At 41.9% G+C, this 24828-nt stretch overlaps 1 protein-coding gene across 1 annotated transcript in view; it reads left to right on the top strand.

Moving 5' to 3' along the window:
• The window catches only part of LOC146823048 (uncharacterized), a 567962-nt gene that overhangs the window by 331257 nt on the left and 211877 nt on the right, over positions 1–24828 (top strand). The window contains exons 11-14 of the mRNA XM_085606614.1: positions 811–864; positions 11207–11260; positions 17328–17372; positions 18954–19007. Of these exons, the coding sequence (XP_085462740.1) occupies positions 811–864; positions 11207–11260; positions 17328–17372; positions 18954–19007 (207 nt within the window). The remainder of the gene's footprint in view (positions 1–810; positions 865–11206; positions 11261–17327; positions 17373–18953; positions 19008–24828) is intronic.

Here is a 24828-nt window from a genome sequence, read left to right as displayed (position 1 = left end):
TCAGCCCACTCTCTCCAACTGTCACTCTCTCCACACAAGCAGGCACACCAACATTCCACTCTCTCTCTCATCAGGCATTCCAACATTCCACGCAGTCATCACATTCATTCTGGCTGAGCAGCTAAGAAGAGAATACACGTGAGGAAATTAAGGTACAACAGTTTTATTACTCCACGTTGTCCTATGTAATCACTTGCCCTCTGTTATTGCTGAATACAAAAAACTCGATGTTTTGAGACATTGTACCTTGCTTTAATATTTAAATATTTCATTTATTATAAGTTGCGAGGATGGCTTTTCTTTTGATTTGTGCCCTTTATCGAAGAAGGCCTGAAGAGCTCTTTTGGCAATACTTCTTATCTACTGTTAACTATATGATGCTATGTCACAAAAATCCAAATAAAAGAATTTGATTAAAAAAAATAAAATAGGTTTTTAAAATTTTTGTTTACTTTCATCATAACATCGACATCAGAACCAAGAGACAAGCAGCATCTCTAGATAAACAATGTAAAGACAACATTGACCCATCTTCTAGGTCACTGCTCCGCAAGTGAAGCAAAAAATACAGTAAAAGTTGCAATTTTCAGCGATAATTGTTCAGCCATACTTGCCCCTATCAGTCATTTCAACCTATAGGACAGAGACAATTGCCAGTTGTTATCAGTCACTAAATGAGCAACATGTATTATCGACTGTCCAACCGAATATGGAGGTCTTTGGAGGAATAATACACAGTTAACTTTAGTTCTGCTGAAAATGAAGATCTAAACAATGTTTCATGTTATGACAACGTTTTATATTTTACAGGGTTTTCCGGGTGCCCCAGGTGTACCAGGCATCCCTGGCAGTCCCGGTGAAAAGGTAGGTTTATTTCACTTATATTGAAGGAAGATAGAGTGACACAGAGATGACTTTAAGGATGAATTGAATAACGGATCTGCTCTCGATTCTAAACTGATCACCTGGTGTGAGTCGTTGCAAAAGATATTTAACAAAAGTAAAAAAAAAAATTAAAAAAAAGAAGATAGTAAAAAATCGTACGTTGTCTAAAAAAGTGGGCACCACCAACTTCGGATCTGGGGCTGGTATAAGTTGATTGCATCAGTAGGAACATTTCCAGAATTCAGTTATTTGTACATTTTAAATTCTACTGATCATCTCAAGTAGACGTTCTGAGAAAAAATTCAAAATGTCCAAGAAATTCTAAGGCTGAAAACAGTGGATTGAATATAGAAAGCTGACGGAGACTAGTATTCTGCCACTTGCGGTCCAGAACATTATTTTAGCATGCCCTGACTCAGGAATAAAGTTCATTTCCACTCTCCCATGCATGCACATCCCACCCAACTTAGAGACCCTAACCTAAGAATCCCTCAGCTGCACTGCCACCATTGACAGTACTATCCTTATCATGGAACACCTCAGCTTTCAAAACAACAATCAGAAACAATCTTGCCTACAGACCCCCAAGACTCCGCCCGCCTTCTGCGATCACCCCTCCCCCCGGCCATCAACTCAAAAGACTTCCTCTACCTCAGGGACTTCAACTTTCACCTGGATGACCCTAACGACGCCAACACAACCAACCTTCTCGAGAGTATGGTTATCCTTGGCCTCTCGCAACTAGTCACCAACCCTATGCACATCGCTGGAACACAAATTTTCAGCTAGCGGCATCTGGGGAGTCCCCTACGAGTCCTCTCTGAGCCCACCCCTGTTCAACACCTACATGGCCACCTTGGTCAGAGCTTATGGTATGAACATTATATCTTACGCTCATGAATCTCAGCTCTCCTATCCCTATCTTCAGACCCCACAATCACCAAATCCAACATTCACAGGTGCATGACCAACGTTGCCAGCTGGATGTAGAAAAGGTGCCTCAAACTCAACACTGACAAGACAAAGATACACATTTTCCGGCGCAAGACCTCCCCATGGGACGACTCCTGGTGGCCAACTGAACTTGGCCTCTCACCCACATCCACAGAGCATGCAAGGATCATACTCGACAGCAAGCTCACTATGAAGAAGCAGATAAAACGCTGTCTAGCCATCCTGCTTCCTCACCCTATGCATGCTAAAGAAAGTCTTCAAGTAGCTCCCCATCAGCACCAGATGCACCAACACCCTTGCCCTCTTCACCAGCTGCCTGGACTATGGTAATACCCTCTAAATAGGGATCAACTCACAACTACTAAACAAACTCCAGACCATTCAGAACGCAGCAGCCAGGATAATCCTCGACCTACTGAGGTGGACCCACATCACCCCTCACCTCTCATCTCCACACTGGCTCCCCATCAGCAAACCATGCCAGTTCAAACTGCTTGCCCACGTCTACAAGGCACTACACTACAGGGGTCCAGCCTATCTCAATCACAGAGTGAATTTCCACCAACCTGGCAGATAACTATGCTGTGCATCTCTTTCCCTAGCCCACCCAACATGCATCCACAGAAGCAGGAGAGGCGGCTGCGCCTTCTCCTACCTAGCCACAAAATCTTAGAACGACCCCGCCCCACCCCTGAAAGTCTCGACCCTACAGGAATTGAGGAAGGTCCTAAAAACCTGGTTGTTCGACAGATGGACCTCAGCACCAGTCCCTCACTCCCCCCAGCAGCACTTTACACATCCTGATTGATTGAAGGAATGCTCAACAGATATACTTAACTTACTCAGCAATGCATCTAAGATCATTGGAGTGTACCAGGTGCCTGGGGTCCATGTTTGTATGAAGGTCTTTACTCAGCAGTTCATCTAAGATCATTGGAGTGTACCAAGTGCCTGGGGTCCATGTTTGTTTGAAGTTCCTTACTCAGCAGTGCATCTAAGGTCATTGGAGTGTACCAAGTGCCTGGGGTCCATGTTTGTAAGAGGTTCCTTACTCAGCAGTGCATCTAAGACCATTGGAACATACCAAGTGCCTAGGGTCCATGTTTGCATGAGGTTCCTTACTCAGCAGTGCGTCTATGGTCATTAGAGTGTACCAAGTGCCTGGGGTTCATGTTTATATGAAGTGTGTCTTGTCTAACACTAACAAAGTATTAGCAGGGGACGTCTGATCTTTATCTATTATATCACAATGTAAATGGGCTTTGTCGTGTAATCTATGCAGATAGAAACATCACAAAGATTGTTTAATAAAATACTCTACTGAAAGACACTCGTACTGAAAGCACCACCTAACACTACCAGTCATTTACATTCATGAGGTAATAACCGATGCAAAAACACCTCTGGGAAAATAATCTTAGCGTTGGATATCTACTATTTGTTAATTATGACTTCAGAGGTAAGTAATGGGGAAAACAGTAGGTAAACCATTTTCTGCACTTGTTTTGCCTGTGGTACTACCCACACTGCTTTGCCTGGGAAAATATTGCAAACTGGAAGCAATTACCAATCGCTGTAAATGTACACTAATTGCTCTCTGCTCCTAAAGAGTGCCAGTACTCAAACTGGTGCAAATTATATTTACACCTGTATTCGCCTTTTCTCATGGGTCAGAATTAATCTGTGTCTAAATCACCCCACAACTACCTGTGAAAAGATGAATCGTCTGGACACTCAGAACCCAGCCTCAGCTTGTCTCTTTTCACAGAAGACCTCTTGCTTGGGTCCAACGTTGTTGCCCAGTCTGTGACAGGTGGTGTATCTTGAAAGAATGGCACTATACACATCACCTTTGATAAAGATAGAAGGATTAAAGAAGTGTTACTTGACGTGAAACTCCCTTACGCATGAATGCCACAGCATTGCCAAACAGTTCATCATTGCTGCCAAACCATATACCCAGTGATTCATATATTCAGACATCATCCCTGGAAAGCAAAGCAGCTTTGAAATGTTATGTCATTTGTATAGGATGCATTCTGCCATTAATCTGGCTTCTCAGTTCTGACTGACTACAGGTCCCGTACAACCTTATTTTTAAAGATTACACAACTGTCTGGCCTCTTAGTTGCCTTTTGGAGCTGTGTCATCATGGCGGTATTTGTGACTCTTATTTTTTGTAGCAAGTGAGTCCTAATGATTGCTATCACTGAGTTACAGTATGTGATGAACGTGGCCATTCCTGTTACCAAATTGATTGGGTGCCATCTGGGTTGGTATGCTCGGTGCATAGAACAGAGTATGTGAATAAGTTAATTATTATGTAGGTGCCCCCCTACATATCCTTGCACCATGTGGCAGGCACTGCATGGTATTGCTTGCTGATTCTCATCAAAATACACAGGTATGTCGAAGCACGCTTAGAGTCTCATGATGGTATCATTATCCTACAGGGAACCCCCCTCGAGACCGCGGGTAATCGCTGATGAAGCACTCAATTCTTTTGAAGGGGTAAATGGTTTTATTGCTTTTGGTGATAATATACGTCTCTATATATAAGTACCGAGTCACCTAACGCTATGTTTACAGAGAATGTTTTGCAAAACGTAGTTACGGTAACGCCTGCCTTCATGCACAAGGGCCACCATGCGCATTTTATAGCTACATCTACGAATTGCGCTTTGCTTGTCTTTTAAACATTGGTGGCCACTATGACTCAAACAAGTGAGTTCGAGTCATTCACATGGGCTAAGCACAACATGCACAGTCAACTTGAGGCCTACGCATGAGACCTCTCTATAACCTACAGATATAGACAGATTGTTCTGTCAAAACATGTACAGGTGGCAGTATGGCAATGTCAAAAGGCACATTTTTCCACACTTGCAGCAACAAGATGCATGATGTGATCAATACGCAGCTGCGGAAATTAAGTTGAATGTGGATATATTTGTATTCACTGTGACTTATGTCTGTCTATATATGTTTGTCTCCAGCTCCTGTTTTTTTTTTCCCAGGTAATAATAGGGACACGATTGAGATGTTCCCATGAGCGTTATAACGCACTCAGAGCCTTAATAGAGATATTATAGGAATATAGGGTGTTCTTTTCCATGCTCCAATTTTTTTTTTCACTAATTCACACTGTACGGTCCTGACGAAGGGCACCAGTATCCATTAGGGAACTTCTTTCCAGCGCGAAACATGTCGACCAGGTTTCACATTCACAAACAAACACGGGTACTGAGAGCAGCAGAGTAATACCTCAACCTCTACCATATTTGTTAATAGAGGTGCCTCATCTCCCCTGAACAATTATTTTACATTTACCTCTTGGACCTACGAATAAAAATTTACTTCAGGGTACCGGTGGGGTAATTTTAACACACTTGCACCAATTCCTTTCAGGCCCACACACCCACATGCACAACTGCGGCGTCTCCTAAAAGATCTCCGATAAAGAGCCCTCTCGCGGGGCCCATGGAGGACAGCAGCTCTACCCCCACGAGGAGCAACACCCGATGATGAACCATGACTTGTAATGAGGCCCTTAGGGCCCGATTAGGATGCCGGTGGGACTGCCACCGACAGCCCGTCTGTGGCGGTCCCACCTCCATCAGACCCATCACATCCGCCCACCATATTTCAATGGTGTGCGGATGTGTGGCAGTCAGAAAGACAGACTGCCACATATCTGACGGTGCAGCGGAGGGGCTCGTAGTCCCTACATGGTGGGGGTGCCTACCAGGCGCCGCCGTAGGGATTACAATGTCCCTTTCCGCCCCCCTGTTCAATGCGCTTAACCCAGATCTGTGACTGGGGGTGAGTGTCTGAAAAGTTTCAGTGCTCCGTCCATCATCTCCTTGTGTTTGCCATGGCGGTTAACCTGCCATGAACAGGCAGATGGAAAGGGTCTTTGGTGGCCTGTAGCGGGAACCCCTTCCCACTTCCCCCCTTCCCCCCTTGACCTAAGCTGTGGGTGCTGGGGGGCAAGGTGCTTGCCACGTAATGCAGGGATATGTAAAGTGTCCAATTTTTGCATTGCGGCGGGTGCTGCAGCCAGCAACACCCGCCACTATGCAAAATATAGGCAATGCAACCGCCATGGTGGCGGCCGCATAGTAATGACTAGTGCAGGACTGCTGACAGCCTGTCGGGTGGTTCCGTCTACGGTAGGGTGGCGAGCGAATGAAAGTCCACCTGCCATCCTAATCAGGCACAAAGTTTGGTCTCCCAAAATGCCATCATTGGGTAGAGTTCAGCCTCCCCAAAATGGCGACCTCCAGAGACAGTGTAGACTTCCTGAGGTGATGGCCCTTGAGATGATTGGGCCACAGGAGGTAAGACATCTGTCAGAATGGCACAGCTTTGATGGTAAGGGCCCTGCTTGTCATCTTGGTGTAACTTCATTTGAAGAATGATAATGGATCTACCTACTCATTTAGGTACTGAAAATTATACACGTTGAGCACATAGCACTCACATTTTTATTCACCAACAATTCATGATTTTGTCTAGCAAATTTTTCTCATTTTAATAACAAGATACGCTGTGTCTCGAAGCATAAATAGTTTGAGCAAAAAAATATTCAAAGTTGCATTCAGCAGAGCAAAAAAGACAAAATTGCACACAATCTTGAAATAATTATTTGTCTGCCAGATACATTTCAAAACTAAATGTCTACCGAAGCTTAGGTTAGATGACCTTCTTTAATTGAGAAACAGTCATGCAGTACAATATTATACATTATATTGGCTATGCAAGTGTCCCACGAGAAGTCACTACAGGACTGAAGACATTGTATCTTAAAACGGATGAAAAATACCAACTGATTGAGAACTCGGTTGGATAAATCTGACTTGACATCACCTGTGCACCAATACTCTTCATGATAATTCTTTCTGCTCTTTTAAAAATATGTTTAAATATGGAGGACATCTGTGGTATGTTGTAGACCTTGGGTCTCCAACCTTTTATGTAATAAGAGCTACTTATGTTCAATGAAATCCATTAAGAGCTACTAATATTATTAGCGTTGTAATAGTGACTACATCAGACAAGATTATATTAGTAACCAGCATATGCAAGATTACTACCAGCAATCACCTCAGTTCATCAGACTGCAAGCAGTATTGTATAAAAAGCTTTGTCACTATGGAATGCCTCCACATGGTTAATACATAATAGCCCTAGCTGTAATGTCTCTGGCACCGAGCTGATAACATTTGTTAAACGTATTCCCAATGTCACATGATTTATCATTCAAATATCAGCCTTAAACATAATTTGGAAACACAGCAATTTTTTCCATATATCCGCTTATAAGTTTTGAAAATAAACACAATTTCATCTCAACTAAACCCTCTAAATGTTGGTACAAATATAATAATGCTACCAAGTAAAAGCTTTAATTTAGTAGTCTGGGCTGCACACAGGGGAGCTACTTCCAGGTACCTGGAGAGCTACCAGTAGCTCCTGAGCTACTTGTCCGAGAAACCTGTCGTAGACAAATGCATTCCCAATATCAATTCATTATGGCCAATAACACATTCTATGCAAAAATCGCTTCCTTTTAGTGTGTGACTGTAATCCACCTTGGAAAGGTGCAAGTCCATAATGTTATAAGCATCAACTATGCTGATTCTTTATAAATATGTATGAATTTTTGCAACAACAATTACTTTAGACGTAGCACCCATAATATTAGTAGCAGTAGTAATTATTAATATTATTATTATTATTATTAATAATAATAAGAATAATAATAATAAGATTGGTACCAATTATATTAATATTAAAAGTGAACAAATAAATACATCCTAGGCTGTCATTACGGGTCATCTGTTAATTCAAATGTGCCCGGTAATAAGTGTTACAGTGCCTGTTTGAAAGATGGGGTCTCCGGAAACACAGTGGACCTGGCTTGTTTCCATCAGTGATTTTGTCTGTTTAAACAAACTGAAAGCTCCAGGGGGAAAGGTGGGTGGTGGGGGGGGGGGGGGGGCGGTTTAAGAAGTGGGGAATAACCTGCTGAAGCAGATCTAGAGATACCTATTCACCAAGTTTTTTTCCCTTTCTCATTAAAAACAATGCATTAATAGGACCACCAGTTCAGTTAACTCTGAGTGTGTGGACTACCCAAGTGCGGATCAGGGGTACTTAAAATAAGGCACATAGTGTTGAGAATAAGAGTCTTCACAATATGTATGTTAGGTAGCAACCATTCCCTGCTAAATATGAAAGTTCCTCCTACCAAATCATACTTGATGCTCCTGGAATGAGATTTTCTCTCAGCTCCTGCAGCACACTGATAGTTATTCAGGCAAGTTTGGATTCCCTGATTTCAGTTTTTGCGACTTAGGTTTTTGCAAGCCATGGGATCCACTAATAAGGTGCAGAAAATGATGCCAGAGGTTCTAATCAAAATAATGTAAGATAGTACTAGATTGTCATTTTTAGAAGAGCATGTAGACATAGTTCTGATACTCTCATGGATAGATTTTACAAATGCTGATCATCTGAAAGAAAGCAAGTTCTGAAAACAGTTATTTGGACTGACAGTCGAATTTCAATTAAAAGCCAGGTGCAACATTTTTTTCTTACATACAGAATGAGGAATTAGAGTCATATTTGTCCATAAATGAAGCTTACTGCTATGGAAAATCCGCAGGTATGGTAAATGGAGGATTTCTTGCAGCTATGATTTTTGAATTAGGAGTTAGAGTTGAGAACATGGGCGTTCCTGGGGGATGTCAGTGGGTCAATAGGGGATAGTAAGCAGCAACAAAGTTTTAATTTTGTTGGTATTCACAAACATTACAGCTATATTTACACACATTAGTATATTCCAAATAAAGGTAGCATAAGCCTTCTTGTGTGCATAAAAAGGTGACGTGATACCCCATACTCACAATCATAAATTCAATAATTAACTTGACAAGCCAAACTAATAAATCTTTTAAACTACAGCTACACTTGGATCCATTATCCCTTACTATTACCTACCTATTCCCATCTCCAACAGCTTGGATCCCAAGATGATTAAAATGTGAACATCCTCAAAACCATCAACAAAAATATCAAGTACAGTCAGCATGAGCACCTTAGTAACCTGGGTACTTTTGTACTAGCATCAACTCAAGCTCCATAAAGTAATGAATAACACAAAAAAGTGTATCATTGCAAATTAATTGTAACTAACAAAGGAATTTTGAAAACAAATATCATACTGCGTATCTTTTCAACCTTTGTGAACATTATTTTCCAATCTCAAGCTCTTTGTTACTTTCTTCCAACCATTCAAAAGAAAAAAACACTTGCCATGGAGACTTATATTCATGCAACCCTTCTTATTCGACTGGTCCACTATCTACTATAGCATCTTCACATCAAGCGGTAGTCCAATTCCCCTCAAAGGATAGTTTACTTTCTTTCTTGTCTTCCTTTAAAAAAGGAACAGGTGGCTACAGACAGAAATGTCTGCTCACCTGCAGACATTTATCCACCTCCTCTCTTGTAGGAAATGCATTCTCCACCCCATTTGCCATTGAATGACACATCTATTCACGAAATATACATGTTCATATTCAGTTGATTTTTCCTAACCAAACTTTAGTATAGGTTGACTATCTTCAACTTCTACATTTGTTTTACTACAGCATTCCAATTGACCTTGACCCAGTGGATTTTAATCAAGGGAGAGTCATATAACCATTACTGATCCATATGAGATGGCCTACAAATGTAGGCGGACTTTGACGGAATGCCCCGCTTGGTTCTTCTTGATCTTTAGCTCTCTTGGATACAGTTGAACACTCCATGTTACTCAACTAGCTGAACCAGGAAGTGCCTGGAATAGGGCTTATGTGGTTCTCCTCATTCCCTTATAAAACATCTCCTTTTAAGTCCCCTGCCAAAGTTCTCCTTAAAGATCCATCAACAATCCAAGCTCTTAGGCTTTCTATTCAACAGCTATCTCACCCCAACCATACTGTTTTTCTTCCTTGGAATGAATTGCTTTAATTATTTTGATGGCTTCCAAATCATTCTAAATATAAAAGAAGAGTTCAAAGCCATCCAACCATGAAAATCAGAACAGAAACCTTGTTAAGGAGGATTGTTGGATGAAACCAAATCGCTATTTGGTAATGGCAAAATGCTATGTATTTAAGGAATCACCAAAGATTTAGCGATTCCTTAATATTACCAAATAGCAATTAGGTAAAAAAGGAATTGCTATTAGGTTATACTACTCCATTTGATCGTATGAAAGGTCCATAGGTGTGAATGGTTTTGCATTAGCTAATTTGCGATAACCTAATTATTAATCGCATATTAGGTAATGTAAAGCCAAGGGTGCCCGGGGGCTTAAGGCCCCCCTGAAGTACCACCCCAAAACAACATATGCACATGTAAAGGGTACGCATGCCCTAGGGGCATTTGTGCGCTATATGATACTTTGAAAAATGCATTATTGTGCATTTTTCTAAATTTGCACATGATTACCATTGACTTTGAGTCAATGGTAATAGCATTTTCCTAAATGCAGTTTGCATTTAGAAAATTCTTGGTACATATGCTAATCTCAAATTGCGATTCCATATTTGTAGTCAAAAATTTAGGTCATTGCGATGACCTAAAATTGCGACTACAAAGCCTTTCATTCATCTTGAAAGGCTATTTTGCATTGGCAAACGGCTGAAATTTCCGATTCGCACTATGGCGAATACAAAGTAGTTTGATACATGTGGCCCTTTGTCTCATTCTGCTGCTCTCTTTCATGTCCCTCATCTCTATTTGATTTGGATCCAAAATTAAACCACTAGGCAACATGAAAAGAAGCATATACCAGACTCCCAGCACCCCATTCAAAACAATTAGCATTCCATGGCACCCGGCAACTAACGGGAAGCACGCAGTACGACAAGGGTTATGTCTGCTCTAGGGATCTGCCTCACATGAGTCAGGTTGTGTGGCTGTGGATGATATGTTAAGCCCACCTTCAAACAAGTTTTTAGACCTGCAGTCACACCTGTATGCACACATGACGGCCATTTTTCATAGTGCTGCTGAGTAAGTCCCTCACATTCGTACATAAGGACATACCATTTCTCAGCAAAGTATGATATTAATCCATAAGCCTCATGTATAATGTTAGAAGGTGTTAACAGGATCTTTCATGTTCTGAATCATAAACAGTGAGTGAAATGCCATGAAATCTTATCAAAATACTTTAGTAACAAAATGAGAATAGTTTCATTGTTTCACAGGAGCAGTTTATCAGTGATGGTTCTATCAGAAATGTGTCTAGCAATAACAGTTTAAGCCACTTTTGTTAACAAAATAATATATTAATTGTTCTTTATAGGGTCCTCGAGGGCAAGCTGGGTTTATAGGAGAACCTGGTGCACAAGGATTTAAGGTGAGAAAATACCCTTCCGGTTAAATTACTGTTATAATAACCTAACTTATAAAGTGAATGGTTCAGCCCAAAGGCATGTCCCCACGCTGGAGACAGGGAGCCCCAAATGAGTACCACACCAACAGTCCAACCTACTAACAGAAAATGAGAACGGCGGACATTCTGCCCCCACAGCCTACCCAACATGACCCTGTTCCAGAGCTGATTGGTAGACCCAGGTTTTATCCTCTTACGGAAGACTAATTCCAAGGGTTCCATCCTCAGCTGAAGAGCCAGAGAGATCCAGAGCTTCACCACCAGAAAACCAAAGGAGCAGCCTTAATGTCCATTATTATAGTGCAAATTGTTAAGCATAATTGAGAAAGTTCTCAAACATCAATATATGTGTCACTTGGAGGTTGTCAATGTGGGGCATCTTCCCTGCCATCTTAAACACCCTCATCGCTATGTAACCATGGGTATTCCGTAGCAGACATGGTGGAAGAAGTGCCAGGCTTTTTAGGGCAGGACTATCTACACTGTGTCTATGTAGAGCGTACAAGTCCTAGGCAGAATGAATGATCATTATCCTCCGCACAATGAGAGAAACCTCCCAACATGTCAGGGACAAGGATTTATTTTTTCCCAAAACCAGACCTACCATAAGAGGGTTTGTCTTTCGGGAAGAAACAACCAGCCATGACATAACAATCCCACCAGACTTGTGTAATTTTCTTAAAAGTGTTCACTTCATGCCAGTGAAATCATTTTTTAACACAGAATGTCTGCTGCACTAGTGACAATACTTAAATTTAGCAGATGTACTAGGGTGCAAGAGGCAATGTCTGTGATGCCCCTTTGGTTAAGTGGCCAGCTAGCCACGCCATAAATGAAGCCCTCTGTTTCCCTAATTTGTACTAAATTTGTATTATGGTCTGGATCTCAGGTGTAAAACAAAGACAAGTTGATATGCAGCTTTACTCCAGATATCTTAATGATTTCATAACCATGTACCATGACACTTCTTCTTCAATGTGTGAGAAGCACTGCTGCAACTGTATCACTGCTGCTGCTATTGTTACAGTGTTGCAAAAACGTCCCCAGTAAAAAAACCACCCCCCGCTGCTCAAAAACCAGCCCTCATCCTTACGGCCCACAGGGAAAATGCCTGGTGCCCGCTACAGCCAGTCCGGCCCTGAAGAGCAGTCAGGCTTACCTAAAGAGGAAATGTGTAAAGTATTTGTGCAACACACTCACATAGTAACACAATGAATGCACCACAAAAACACCCCACACAGATTTAGAAAAATAGATTATTAAATTCTGAAAAAAACAAGTAAAATGACAAAAAAATCCAAAGCATAGAAGTTGAGATATTGAATTTTAAAAGAACAAATGCGGTAAAGCTCTTAGAATCAGGTAGCGTTTAAAAGGTTGCTTTACATCGCCCTGGACCGAGGCAAAGTCAAAGTTCGGTCTGACTGTGATGGAGCGCCGGCCGGCTACAGGAACCTCGCAGTGCCCAGTGAATAAAGTACCTTTCCTCGTCGCAAGCTATGAGATGCGTTGTTCGTCTCCACACAGTGAAGGCGATGCGTCTCCTCCGAAGGTGGTTGGTGGAATCGAGAGGCGTCAAGAGAGCTGCTGGATTATACCACGCAGTTGAGGTGTTGAGTCAATCTCAACAAGCTGCAGCGATACGCTGTCCGATGCATCAATCTCTGGAGGAAAAGCGCTGGTTTCGATGCAATGCGCTGATTTTATTCCCTCAAACGGTTGATGCACCGTTTCAGTTACACATAGACAGGAGATGCATTAAAATCCATGTTGCAAGTATCTAGGCCAATTCCAGTAAGCCGAGCACAAGAGCAGGGGTTGAGAGTTTGATATCCCTGAGTCTCAAGCAACAGGAGGCAAGCCAGCAAGCTGTTATAGATCACTTGGAGTGAAGGCAGAGTCCAGCTTTCCTTCGGCAGGGTCAGAGAGCAGCAGGGCAACAAAAAGAAAAGCAGACCGTTCAGATCAGCAGTACAATTGATTCCTTTAGGCACACAGCAGTTCATCTGGCAGAGCTTCGTTACAAGTCCAGTAGTGTCTGATGTTATGGGGTCGGAGACCCAGTACTTACACCAAAAAGTGCCTTTTATGGGGTGGGGGATGAATTTAAAGCATCTCTCTGAAGTGAATCTCCCCTAGTTCCCTTAGCAGTGTCACTCCTTCTTGCTCTAAAATATTCTTAAAAACATAGATCACCTCACCACACTTGATTATCTGCTGCCCAGCCATTTAGTAATATTATTTTAAAAACCCCACTAGCTGGCATTTTGCTAACCTCTTTTACCATTCCCTAAGGCTTTCATCCTCACCCTTCCTGATTGCTCATCTCTCTACTTTTAATTACAGAGTGGAGAAGCAGCACCAGCCTGACAGCATCCCACAGTGTGGCACATTAGCACAGCCTGAGGTTCTGTCAGCTGCACATAGGGGTGGTTGAGCACAGACCAAAAGTTGACACAAGAAATTATATTTGAGCCACCCTCAGTTGCCCATCTGTCTCAGATCTGCAAGGCACTAAAAACTACAGGGAGAAAAAACAGGCCCTCTCTTTCCCTTCCCCCACTGCATTTGGGTTCAAAAGACCCTGTCGAAATTGAGGAAGACTAGATAAGGTGATATAACAAAAGTGAAACAACTTGAGATTTCACTGCTAAAAGATAATTCCATTGAATAAATTCAATAGTACTCAAGCTAATGGCTTTCTATGATATTCATACATCATCCTACAGTAAAGCCAGAACTAGAATTATATTCACTACTCTCAGTAAGGAATTTGATGTTTACTATTAACTTTTTTGTATTTAACAGGAAGTCAAATTTTAGTGTTCAGTGTAAGAGACTGATTTCCAAACCTCTTGCCAAAATGAAGAGACAATGAGCACCAGTGAAACAAAACTTCACTGTGTCAATTACAGGAAAGATTTTCTCACATGGTGTAATATGGGCATTTGTGTAGAAAAGTATATTACCTTAAAACAAGCCAGCACTTTAAAGCACCCCTTCACCATTGCAGATTTGACTAAACTGGTCCAAAACCAGAATTTCCTATGTAGAAAGATAAAACTGGTTGTTCTTCATGATTGAGGAACATAACATACTTTCAGTCCAAAATAAGCAGGAAAAAGATTTGTGGACTATAGCACTGCTGCTGTTTTGATGTGTGAGGATAAGATTAAGGAACGCGCATCCTGGGGGCTGCACCTTCTCGTACTTGGCCCTAATGCCTGGAAAGACCACTCACAACATATCAGAGCCTCCTCCTCTCTTGACTTTTGCAAGAAGATTCTCTTCTCTTGACTTTCGCAAGAAGCTGAAGACCTGGCTTTTCGAGTAAGCCCCCAGGGCTGGCCTCACACCCCTACTACAGAGCACCTGGGTACCCTCATGGGTGATTAGTGTGCTATAAAAATACAAATACCATATCTGTGACTTCTGTAGACAACTAGCATTAGTTGTGCCTAGAAGATAGGAGAGGCATATCTGAAAAAGAGGCATTTGCAATGTCCTTGTATCTGGGATACGGGTTGTGTGCCCTTTTGTATCAATCAATCCAAAAATGAAAAGTGTTTAATTGGCCATAGGTCTATTTGACAGCTCTTGTAAAAGGCGATAAGTTTCATTTTAAGAACAAAAAGACTTTAAGGTGTCTTCGATTGCAGGTTTGACGATTGACTGGACCTGTACTGTTAGAAGCTTCCATCTCCGGTGAAGCGAATCAGGGTCTATTGTTCCTCCAAAGCTCCAAAGGAAAGATGATTGCAGACCTATTTCTGTATAAAATCTGGGATGATGTTTCAGGCATGAAATGCTGGTGAGGGCAACTAACTGATCACTATTTTAGATTCTGCAACTATACTCATACTTTGGGGTTGGTTATAAGCCTCAAGTAGGGAGCAGGATTGAGTTATGAACAACATCCTCTGTCCAGATGCAGACCAAACAGTTTGGATGCTAGAAATCAGAGACGCCTTAAAACAGATCCTTGTTCCCATGTCTCTCTTCAGAGGTGTTCTCTGGCTGCATTTGACACTCCTAATGCCAGAGATCATACCATATAACCTATAAGGGTCATATCAGACAGAAACTATGTTATGATCTTTTTGGTCCCCAGTAACTCTATACGACCATCACTCCACTGCATACTATTGACGAGGATCTGAAAGTCCTTCATGATAGTCTGCTGTTAAGGAAAAGATCATGGTGACAAGAAGTCCTTTAGTGAGCTCTCCATCTTCCTGTTCTTGGATCTAATAGTGATGTTGCCTCTGAGGCTAGAGAAGATGGGTGATCGTGTTTTCCTCTGGCAATTGGGAACATCTTTCCTCAAAAGTCTCCTGAGGGTAAGGTTTTAGCATCATCAGGGAATTTGTTTTGTGAATGTTCTTGCATTCCTCAAGAAAGATTTTCATAAGATAAAGTGTAAAGGAAACCTGGTTTATTCTGCTGGCTATAAAATCCTGAAGAAATTACCCTGTGCAGCTTTTGATTCATTTTTCGTAAACCTCAGTGTATGTTTTGTGTAAGAAATCACCTCAAAAGGTTTATCACTGTATATATTGTCCCTTTGGTGGAAATGGGTCACGTTGTTCTTTCTCTGGCTCTACAAATTTTCAGTCAATCATGCTCTGCAAGACATGTCCAGAGAAAGTAGTCCCGGTGCCTCCTCCCCGAAATTAAAAATGTTGACACTTGGAAGAGCATAATCTCATGGTGTGTGAGATGGTTGCCATCTTCCAGATAACATTAACCTAGGGAACCTTCACCTCTGCTTGCTTGTGTGGAGCCTCATGTGTGGAAGATGCATGAATTCTTCCATCTGCGAGGCAAGCTCTCTGCAAACGAGCCTCACTAAGTTCACAGCCCACCCTAGCTGACATAAAGTACTAGGGAAGACAAGGGACCCCTCTCACACTGTCATCTGCCTGTTACAGCAAGGTAGTCTAATTGGAGCCTTGAACTAAAAATCACAAAAACATAAACAGTGCCTGCCTACTAGCATCTAAGGAAATCTATCTTTTGATTGATACAGAACACATTTGAGAAGGTATTTTTATGTAAAGGTGTTGGAGTTTAAACAATAAAGACGGAAATAGTTTGGAATCTATAGCTAAATGGTGATGATGAAACAGTTTTATAAAGTGCACAGATGATTCTAGGAGTGTCATGGCGCTAATCCAAGAGCAAGCCAGATTACCTGGTGAATAACCAAGTTTTTAATCCCTTCCTAAAAGTAGGTTCTGGCGTTTAACGTCACAAATGTATCGGGAGAGAGTTCCATGTAGAAGGCCCTAACAAGGAAAAGGAGTGCCCTCCAATCTTTGACCCAGAGCCAGATCAGAGGACCATAGGCTCCTCGCTGGACTGTAGAAAAGAATACGGAAAGCCAGGTATCCAGGATCAATATTGTGGAGAGCCCAAAACATCATTACCAAGACTTTAAACAGAAGTCTCTTCCTCACTGGGAGCCAGTGCAGAGAGGAAAGATGAATCAAAATCCTCGCTCTCTTAGGTATATTCAGTAAGAGATGCACCACTGCTTTTTTCACCACTTGTAATATATGGCTAGCATATTCTGTCAGGCCGGGATATAAGGCATCAGCGTAATCAAGGGGAGATGTAATGAGAGCCTGAATAACTGTTTTCCTGGCAGTAAAGGAGAGAAGAAACAGAAATGTTTGCAATGCCTTTAATATACCAAAGTACATAACAGTCACCATGCTAATCTATGGTAGGAAAGATAGGCGCCTTTCAAACTTAATTGAATCCACAGGGAACATCTACTTACAATACCAATGGCATGACATTTTCTGTCTCGAGTTGTGGACTCACTCTCATATCATCAAAATTGTGATGAGGAAAACAGACAAGGTGATAATGAATGAGCTGATAAAGTTCAGATTGTCTGAGCATCAGGATTAGTAGAGTAGCTGCATGACATAACTCTAAATCATATTTTATACATTCAGCAACAGGTTGTGTACATCACTGATATTTATCATAGAAAATAACTGTTCCATGTTATCTTTTATAGGGGGAACCAGGACTCCCCGGTTTCCAAGGAGCAGCTGGAGCAAAGGTACAGTTTTGACCCACCATGACAGTCAGCCTTCGACAAATTGTTGCCTTCTAAGTCGAAGTGCTATATTCTTCATCCCACATAGCACAATTTTACTTTTTATTGATCTACCACTGTATGGCATCTAGGAGTGATGTTGTTTTGCCTGATACCATAAGTGGACAGTTAACCATTTTACTGATATTCACACACTTTATGAATGCAAACACAGTTTCAGGTGCTTTCCAGTCACATAGTCACTCAACCAGGATTGCACAAAGACTAAATCACTTTTAATGATGATAACAGGGGGTGTCTTATAATGAGGAGCAAACATTGATCTGGTAGAGTAAATAGGTATGCAAAATATCGCCGGACATGGTTCAATCATGTTTTTGCATTCTCAAATACTTACTCAAAGTTTGGAAAATCTTTGTAGCTAATGCTCTGAAGGAGGATTCAAACTTTATTCTACAATCCTTAACCTCTCCCTAACTACATAACGTTCCAGCAAAATATTTAGTATTCTTGCTGAGATTGCTTGAGAGTATGTCTCGTAAACAAAATCCAATAAGTAACTTGTTTATAATTAGAAACTTAAGTGCTTTTACCTGATACTTAGACTTTTATATTGTTCAGAACTCGTGTTCAGTTATACGAACCCTCACACTCATTTCTGGTCACAGTTCTTTACTGGTCCCAAAGCTAACTAATTTCTCTTCCTGTCTGTCCAGTGCCCTCAAATTGAGGATCCTGGTCCTCTTCCTCTGGTTCTTTCCTTCTGCACATAGTTATAGATGAGTAACACATCCTCATGTCTGCTCCTTGAGGACACCTCTATCTATGACTAGACCAGATTTGTCTTTGACTTACTATTTGTTGCCCTTTTTGAAACAGGAATAGTCTTACTCCTGAGTTGATGCTGACCTGAGACATCATCAGCTCTCCTCTATGAAGCTGCATTGTGAAGACATACTTACAACCAGACTCTGGACACAAACAAGAGAATTTACAGCATGATCCAGTTTACAGCAGCAGGAGTTGTAGCCTTCTCTGCTGCTTCCATCTATTTTCCCACTGACAATGTAATGAACTACCAATCAATATTTCCACTATGATTCCTCCTCAAGATAGAATCATCTCACTCTCCTGGGCTATGTTAATCCATGCATGATACCTCCTGAATTATATAGGCATAACACGTGTTCAAGTACTCCAGGCACAATATCACTCCTGAAAAAACTGCATGCACTCCTTGGAGCAGTTTTGGTAGAATGATGAACTTGACTGACTTAGGCCTTAATTTATTTGACTGCATACATGTTATGCATCAATAAATGTTGTCACTTTTGAGAATACAATACATACCATTTTTTACAACATAAAAGTTGCGGGCCATAAGTCACAGTTAGTTGGATAAACAGGATAAGTCAAGGCATGCTCAGTTCCCATCACCATATGCCCAGCTTCAGAGTCTGTGAAGTGTTGCCAGCCTGTGCTTATCATCAAGTTGTTGTGAATTAGTCTTTGTGACTTGCTTAGGGGATCACAAGCAGTAATTATTTATGCAGACAAGACTACTAATGTTGGATTACTTTTTAGGGTCCTGAAGGGCCTGCTGGGCAAGAAGGAAGAGCGGGAATTCCAGGGAAGAAGGTAATGCCTATTTAACATTAGTTGAGATAACTTCATGCACTCTATCTATCACCTTTTGTGCTGTCTTAATGCTCAATAAATTGTTGTCACTTACTTGCTCTTGTCATGCATATTAACACTGTTTGTCTTTGCATTTGTATTAGAAATTACAAATTGATGTATAAAGAAACTCCCTGGCTCCAGGAAACAAAATTGTATCTGAACCAAGCTAGCAACCCTCTGTTTTACATAAAAGCACAGTGGGCATGGTTACTATTGCAGTTGTGTCGACTCCAGAAGTTAACTTATCAGAAATCACTTTCAACATATCTTCTCATGCTTAGTCAAACAAAGTTCTTTAGAACTGCTGCAGGGGAATTTGCTTATAAAAATGCCATTGCCATACCAATTTAGCATGAAGGGACACACAATTTTAGCCAATACCCAGTTCAAATACAATGCTTTAACATCTATCTACAGCAATGCTTCCCAAACTTTTTAGAATCATGAACCACTTTTTAGACCGAAAAATGTTCGCCACCAAGACAAGCTTTAATGAACATGAGGAGGGCCATGTTTTTATTGTATCTCAATCATCACGTGGCAGCGCCCTGCCATTTACAGACAGCACATTTTCCAGTGAAATGGCCACTAAATTTGCACAGGCATACAGTTTTACTGCTAAAACTATATTGCACTCAACTAATTATGTGTGGAAATTGGATTTTCAGAGAATATTTATCAGTTGTGCATCACCAAGTAAATTGCCTTCTTTTGATCTAATTAAAATCTTTGTTTCCATCACACTGGAGGATTATAAAATGCTTCATTTTTGCCTTTCTAACTGCTGAATGTGTACAGTTCATGCCAGGAAGATTGTCACATAATCCACTTTACTTTTCTTTCTCTGACTGAAAAGTGAGATGAGTTTTAAACACCAATCCTCATGTTAAAAAAATGAACTGCAATTTGTCTGAAGACACAGCCTGACATTTGACCCCTCTGTCATTGAAGTGCAGCAAATGTAAAAAGATAAATACAAAAATTAAAGACATCTTTATTTATTGCCTGATCTTTCAGGACCCATGACAAATCGGCTCACAACTCACAAGTAAGGTATTTAAAAAAGAGAAGTAAAAAAGCCCACATTAGAAGCATGTGCCAGTGGCCCTGAACAGACTCAGACGGACCAGCCCGGCAAACCTATTTCATTGAATTATTAAATATACATGAAGCATAGAAGTGTTAGCGCGGAAGCAAGGTCAAATTTAAATAAGTATGGTGCAACCTTTCAATTACCAACAAGATCCGTTCCCGTGCCAATCTCTACTCTAAGGTGATCTATCTTTGCCACCTTATTTTGATCAAAAGAGCTATTTCATCAACACATACAAATCACAAATGCAATTCCAAATTGTTATCAATATTGAGAGTTATAAGTAGTTTTGAAGGGTTTTATTTTCAAATTAATTGTTTAGGAATTCTGAGTCTTTATTCATTAGTCAAATATCAATCAAATTACAGAATTATTAAAAAAACTATGGTTAGTGTAAATAATATTTTTAAAATGCATTCAGCGCATTCCATAAAGGAACGAATCCCTTTTGTAAGAATGGGCCGAACAATTGTGTCAGTTAGAACGCATAAAGTGTTCAAAAGTGAAAGACAAGATTGAGAATCAAAATCAATAATTTATTTTTTTTTAAGTTCAAAAATATGTTTATTGAAGGAAATTGCATAAACATCAATACTTGGTACAGATACACATTAAAGATGACATAGAAAGTAGCATTAGTATTACGTGTTGTGTCTGGGAGAGAGAAAAAAAATTCTTTACGAAATACAAAGAGCTGGTTCTTGAAAGCCTTAATAAAAGAAGAAAAAAGAAGAAAGCCTTAATATACAAAAAATATGCAGTATGGGTGATCCAGTAATAACATATTAAAATTAATTTTCAATAAAAGGGAAGTCAGGGAGGCTGAACAACTTCTTGTATCAAGGAGATTTTTTTGCGCTATTATCTAAAACCTGTGACAGGGGACCATAGCTGAAAACATTTCTTAGCAAGAGATCTAGGATATACAAAAGTTGTATCTAATGTGTGGTTATAACAGACAGCATACCGCAAGGTTGAATATGATAATTTAGACGTATACTTTCAATTCTTTGTTATCTATTGAAAAGCGACTGCAGCAACAAGCCTATGATTTGCACTTGTGATTGACCCATATTCCAATCGACAAATAGGTTCCGCAGATAAATGTTATTGGGTGAAAAGGAGGCTGTGGTATTAAAGATAGTATTGATCTGAGTACAAATTTGTTTCCAAAATTTGAGTAGATATGGACATTTAAATAGTAAATGTTTTAAATCAGCGTGCTGAAGGCAACACGACCACCAAGTGTCAGGAAATTCGGCATGCATTTTGTGTACGGTCATGGGTGTTAATAAAAGAGTTTTTGTAGTGTTTGCTGCTCTAGATGATTTTTGGATTTTTGCCCATATCTTATTCCATTGGTAGATGGACATATTCTGTGTCAAAATCAATTTCTCAAGAAAGATCTATTTTTTGCATTATCCCTGTCAATGGAAGAGTGTTTCAAGCAAGAATAAATCCTAGAAGCTTTGGGGTTAATGCCGAGGAGGTTATACCATGTAGACTGTGTCGGGGAGGAGGAAGGGCTAAGAGATTGAAAGGAAGTGTGTGCTTTGAGTATTGCAGTTCATAAAACTGAAAATTTGTGTTGAAAGGAAAGAGGTAGTTGAAAAAGATAGCCACCCTCGAGAATGTAAGAAATGTGTCTTGTTCATACAGCTGATGTACCCAGAGTAGTCCCTTACTTTTCCATGTTTTCCAGTAAATGGGTTTATTTTTGACGAGTATATATTTGTTGTCCCAAATGGTGGAGGCGAGAAAGGAGTCCAGATCATGTGGGGCAGAATGAAGGACAGTGTTTAATACCTTACAAGAGTGTTTAATAACTGGCGTGGAAATCTTTTGTGGTTTACGAGTGAAAGATAGGTATATGTGAAATAAAAAGGGTGACATAAATGACAACTTAAGATCAACCCATAGCAGGGAGTATAATTATGAATCAGACACCCACTTGGATAGCTGTCTTAATAGGAATGCTTTATGTATTTCATAAAATCAGGAATGTTTACACCACCTTCCGATTCTGGGCGCAACAATATTTGCAGTGACATTCTAGATTTGTTTGTTGTTCCATAAAAAAGATAAGAGAATGGAATTAATTTTATGAAAAGACTTAGCTGATATGGACATTGGAATATTGGATATGATGTAGAGTATGAAAGGGGTCAACATAATTTTGATAGTATCTAGGAGACCACACCAAGACAAGTAGAAAGGGAGCCATTTCATAGTCAGTGTAGTTAATTTATCTAAGCATTTATCAAAATTCAGGGAAATTTATGTTTTAATAGATGGGGTGAAACATAGACCAAGGTATTTGATATGTTGAGGGCTCCATGCAAAGTTAGGGATTGAGAATTCCTCTTTAAAAGTGTATTTGGTCAAGGGCAGTATTTCACATTTCTCACCTCTTTCAAGTAAGCTGGGAGCATATGTTGTGGTTGAGAAAGGAACATTAGTACATCGTCTGTAAAAGCCGCTAGCTTAATCTGTTGGGTGTTAGGAGTGAATCCAGTTATGGATTGGTTTTGTCGTTTTCTAGATAAAAATGGTTCCATTGCCAGAATAAAAAGAAAAGGAGACAAACGACAACCTTGACGCACTCCTCTATGTAAAGTAAAAAAGGGGGCAGTAAGGCCATTAGCAAAAATAGCGGCTTTGGGTTCAGAGTAAAGTAAAGAAATTAGGGAAATGATTTTTGGGCCAAATCCAAACCATTTAAGTGTGTAAAAGATAAAAGGCCAATACACTCTATCAAAGGCCTTGTCTGCATCTAAGGCAATCGCTGCGAGGGGTTCCAAATAATGTTATGTTTTGGATAAAATATCAAAAAACAAACGTGTGTTGTCAGTAATATAACGCACTTTGACAAAGCCCGATTGTTGCTTGCTGAGTAATTGAGGGAGATATGATTCAAGTCGGGGACCTAAAGCTTTAGTGAAACTTTTGTAGTCATTATTGACTAGGGAAATGGGCCTATACTTTTTGAAGTAGCGCAGATCCTTGCCCACTTTTGGGATAAGACAAATTTGGGCCTCCAAAAAGGAGCGCGAAGAATTGCGAGAATTGATAAAAGAGGAAATAAGGGTGTGTAAGTAGGGAAGTAGTATTTGGGCAAAATGCGAGTAAAATTCAACTGTTAGTCCATCTGGGCCTGCAGATTTCTTTTTTCGGAGAATCTTCAAAACGTTGAGCATTTCCGTCTGTGTTATGTCGGAATCCGAAAGGTCTAAGTTTGTTGGGGGATCTACATGCTTTTGGACAGTAGAAAGATAATGGGATATATCTGCATCCGTAGGCGTGTTCTCTGGTGTATAAAGTGATTTATAGAATAGTACAATCTCTTCTAAAATTTTTCAGTCTTTATGTTTTGATGTTTGATTTGCATCAATAATGGATTCAATTTTGGGGGCGTGGCCCGCGACATGGCCGAGTAAGACGTGCTTTGCGAGAGCTCTGGCAGAGCTGCTCTAAATCCGGCGATCTACCTAACTCTGGCGGTCTGCAGGACTCGGGACTCACATGCCCCGGGACTGGAGGCATTCACGGTGGCGGGGGGAAGACCCGCGGAGCGACTTGTAGCCGGATCCCGCGAGGAACTGCCCGAGGAGCGAGCGAGCCCAGGAGGCGGCAAGAAGGCGGCGGCCCCGGAGATCTAGGGGACGGCTCTGCGGCCAGACGGAGTGCGGCGCCGACCGGCGAGAGGCAGCCTGGATGCCCCGAGTGCACTGGCGGAGGCGTGCCTGTCACGGGTAGGAGGTGACGGGCTAGAACGGGGGGGCTGGGACGCGTGTCGCCCCCTCTCGGAGCTCCGACGAGACCTAGACTTCGCCCGCATCGGAGTGCCACTGCGGGGGGACATGGCCGGCCAGTGAGGTGAGGTGCGGTGCGATCGATCCGCCAGGCGCACCACTGCACTACACCGGACACCTCAGGTACGCCGCCCTTGGAGCTGTACGGCGGGGGACACTCGGTTGCACATCCGGTCCTACGGCCATCAGAGGCTCTGGCTGGAGGAAGGACCGCGACACGGGGGAACCGGCCTGGTAGGCCCTGGGCTCATCTCTACCCGGCCCGGAGCGGTGCAGCTGGACTGGGCCCTTGCTGCTCCTCCTCCCTCCTCCCCCCCCCCGGCACGGGCTGCGGCCGCACCTGACTTTGCGGCGGGGGTCCCACCGGCGGCGGTGACACCCATCCTATCGGGGGGCCCTGCGACGACCGGCCCGCCACCGCTGGGCCGGGTGGAGTGGACGTTGCGGCGGGATCCTGCGGGGGAGGAGGGGGACGGCGCGGCCCCCCCCCCCCCGGGGGACCTAGAGGCGGATTGCTGACCGGGGGCCCGTTGGGGAACGGATCTCACGGCCGGAGATGGGGAAGAAGGCCCCGCCAGAGAAACCTGCCCGGCAGGGGACTATGGACGACTATACCCGCACCCGGACGCAACCGGGGGCACCGCCTCTCCCCCCTGCGGCGCGTTCTGACACGGAACTGCTGATGGAGGCCATACAAGCCTCCAGGACGGACATTCAGGAGTCCAGGGCGGCGCTGGAGGTTAAGATCGGTGAGGTGGGCTCCGAAGTTACGCTACTGAGGTAGGACTTCCGCAACTTGTCGGAGAGGGTGCAGACGGCCGAAACTAGGATCAGTGAGGCTGAGGATACCATCACCCATCTCCGCAGAGATGTG

This window comes from Triturus cristatus, chromosome 5_2, assembly GCF_964204655.1.
Source record: "Triturus cristatus chromosome 5_2, aTriCri1.1, whole genome shotgun sequence".
NCBI lineage: Eukaryota > Metazoa > Chordata > Amphibia > Caudata > Salamandridae > Triturus > Triturus cristatus.
Note: the sequence above shows the minus strand (reverse complement) of the source record. Positions and strands in the feature narration are given on the sequence as shown.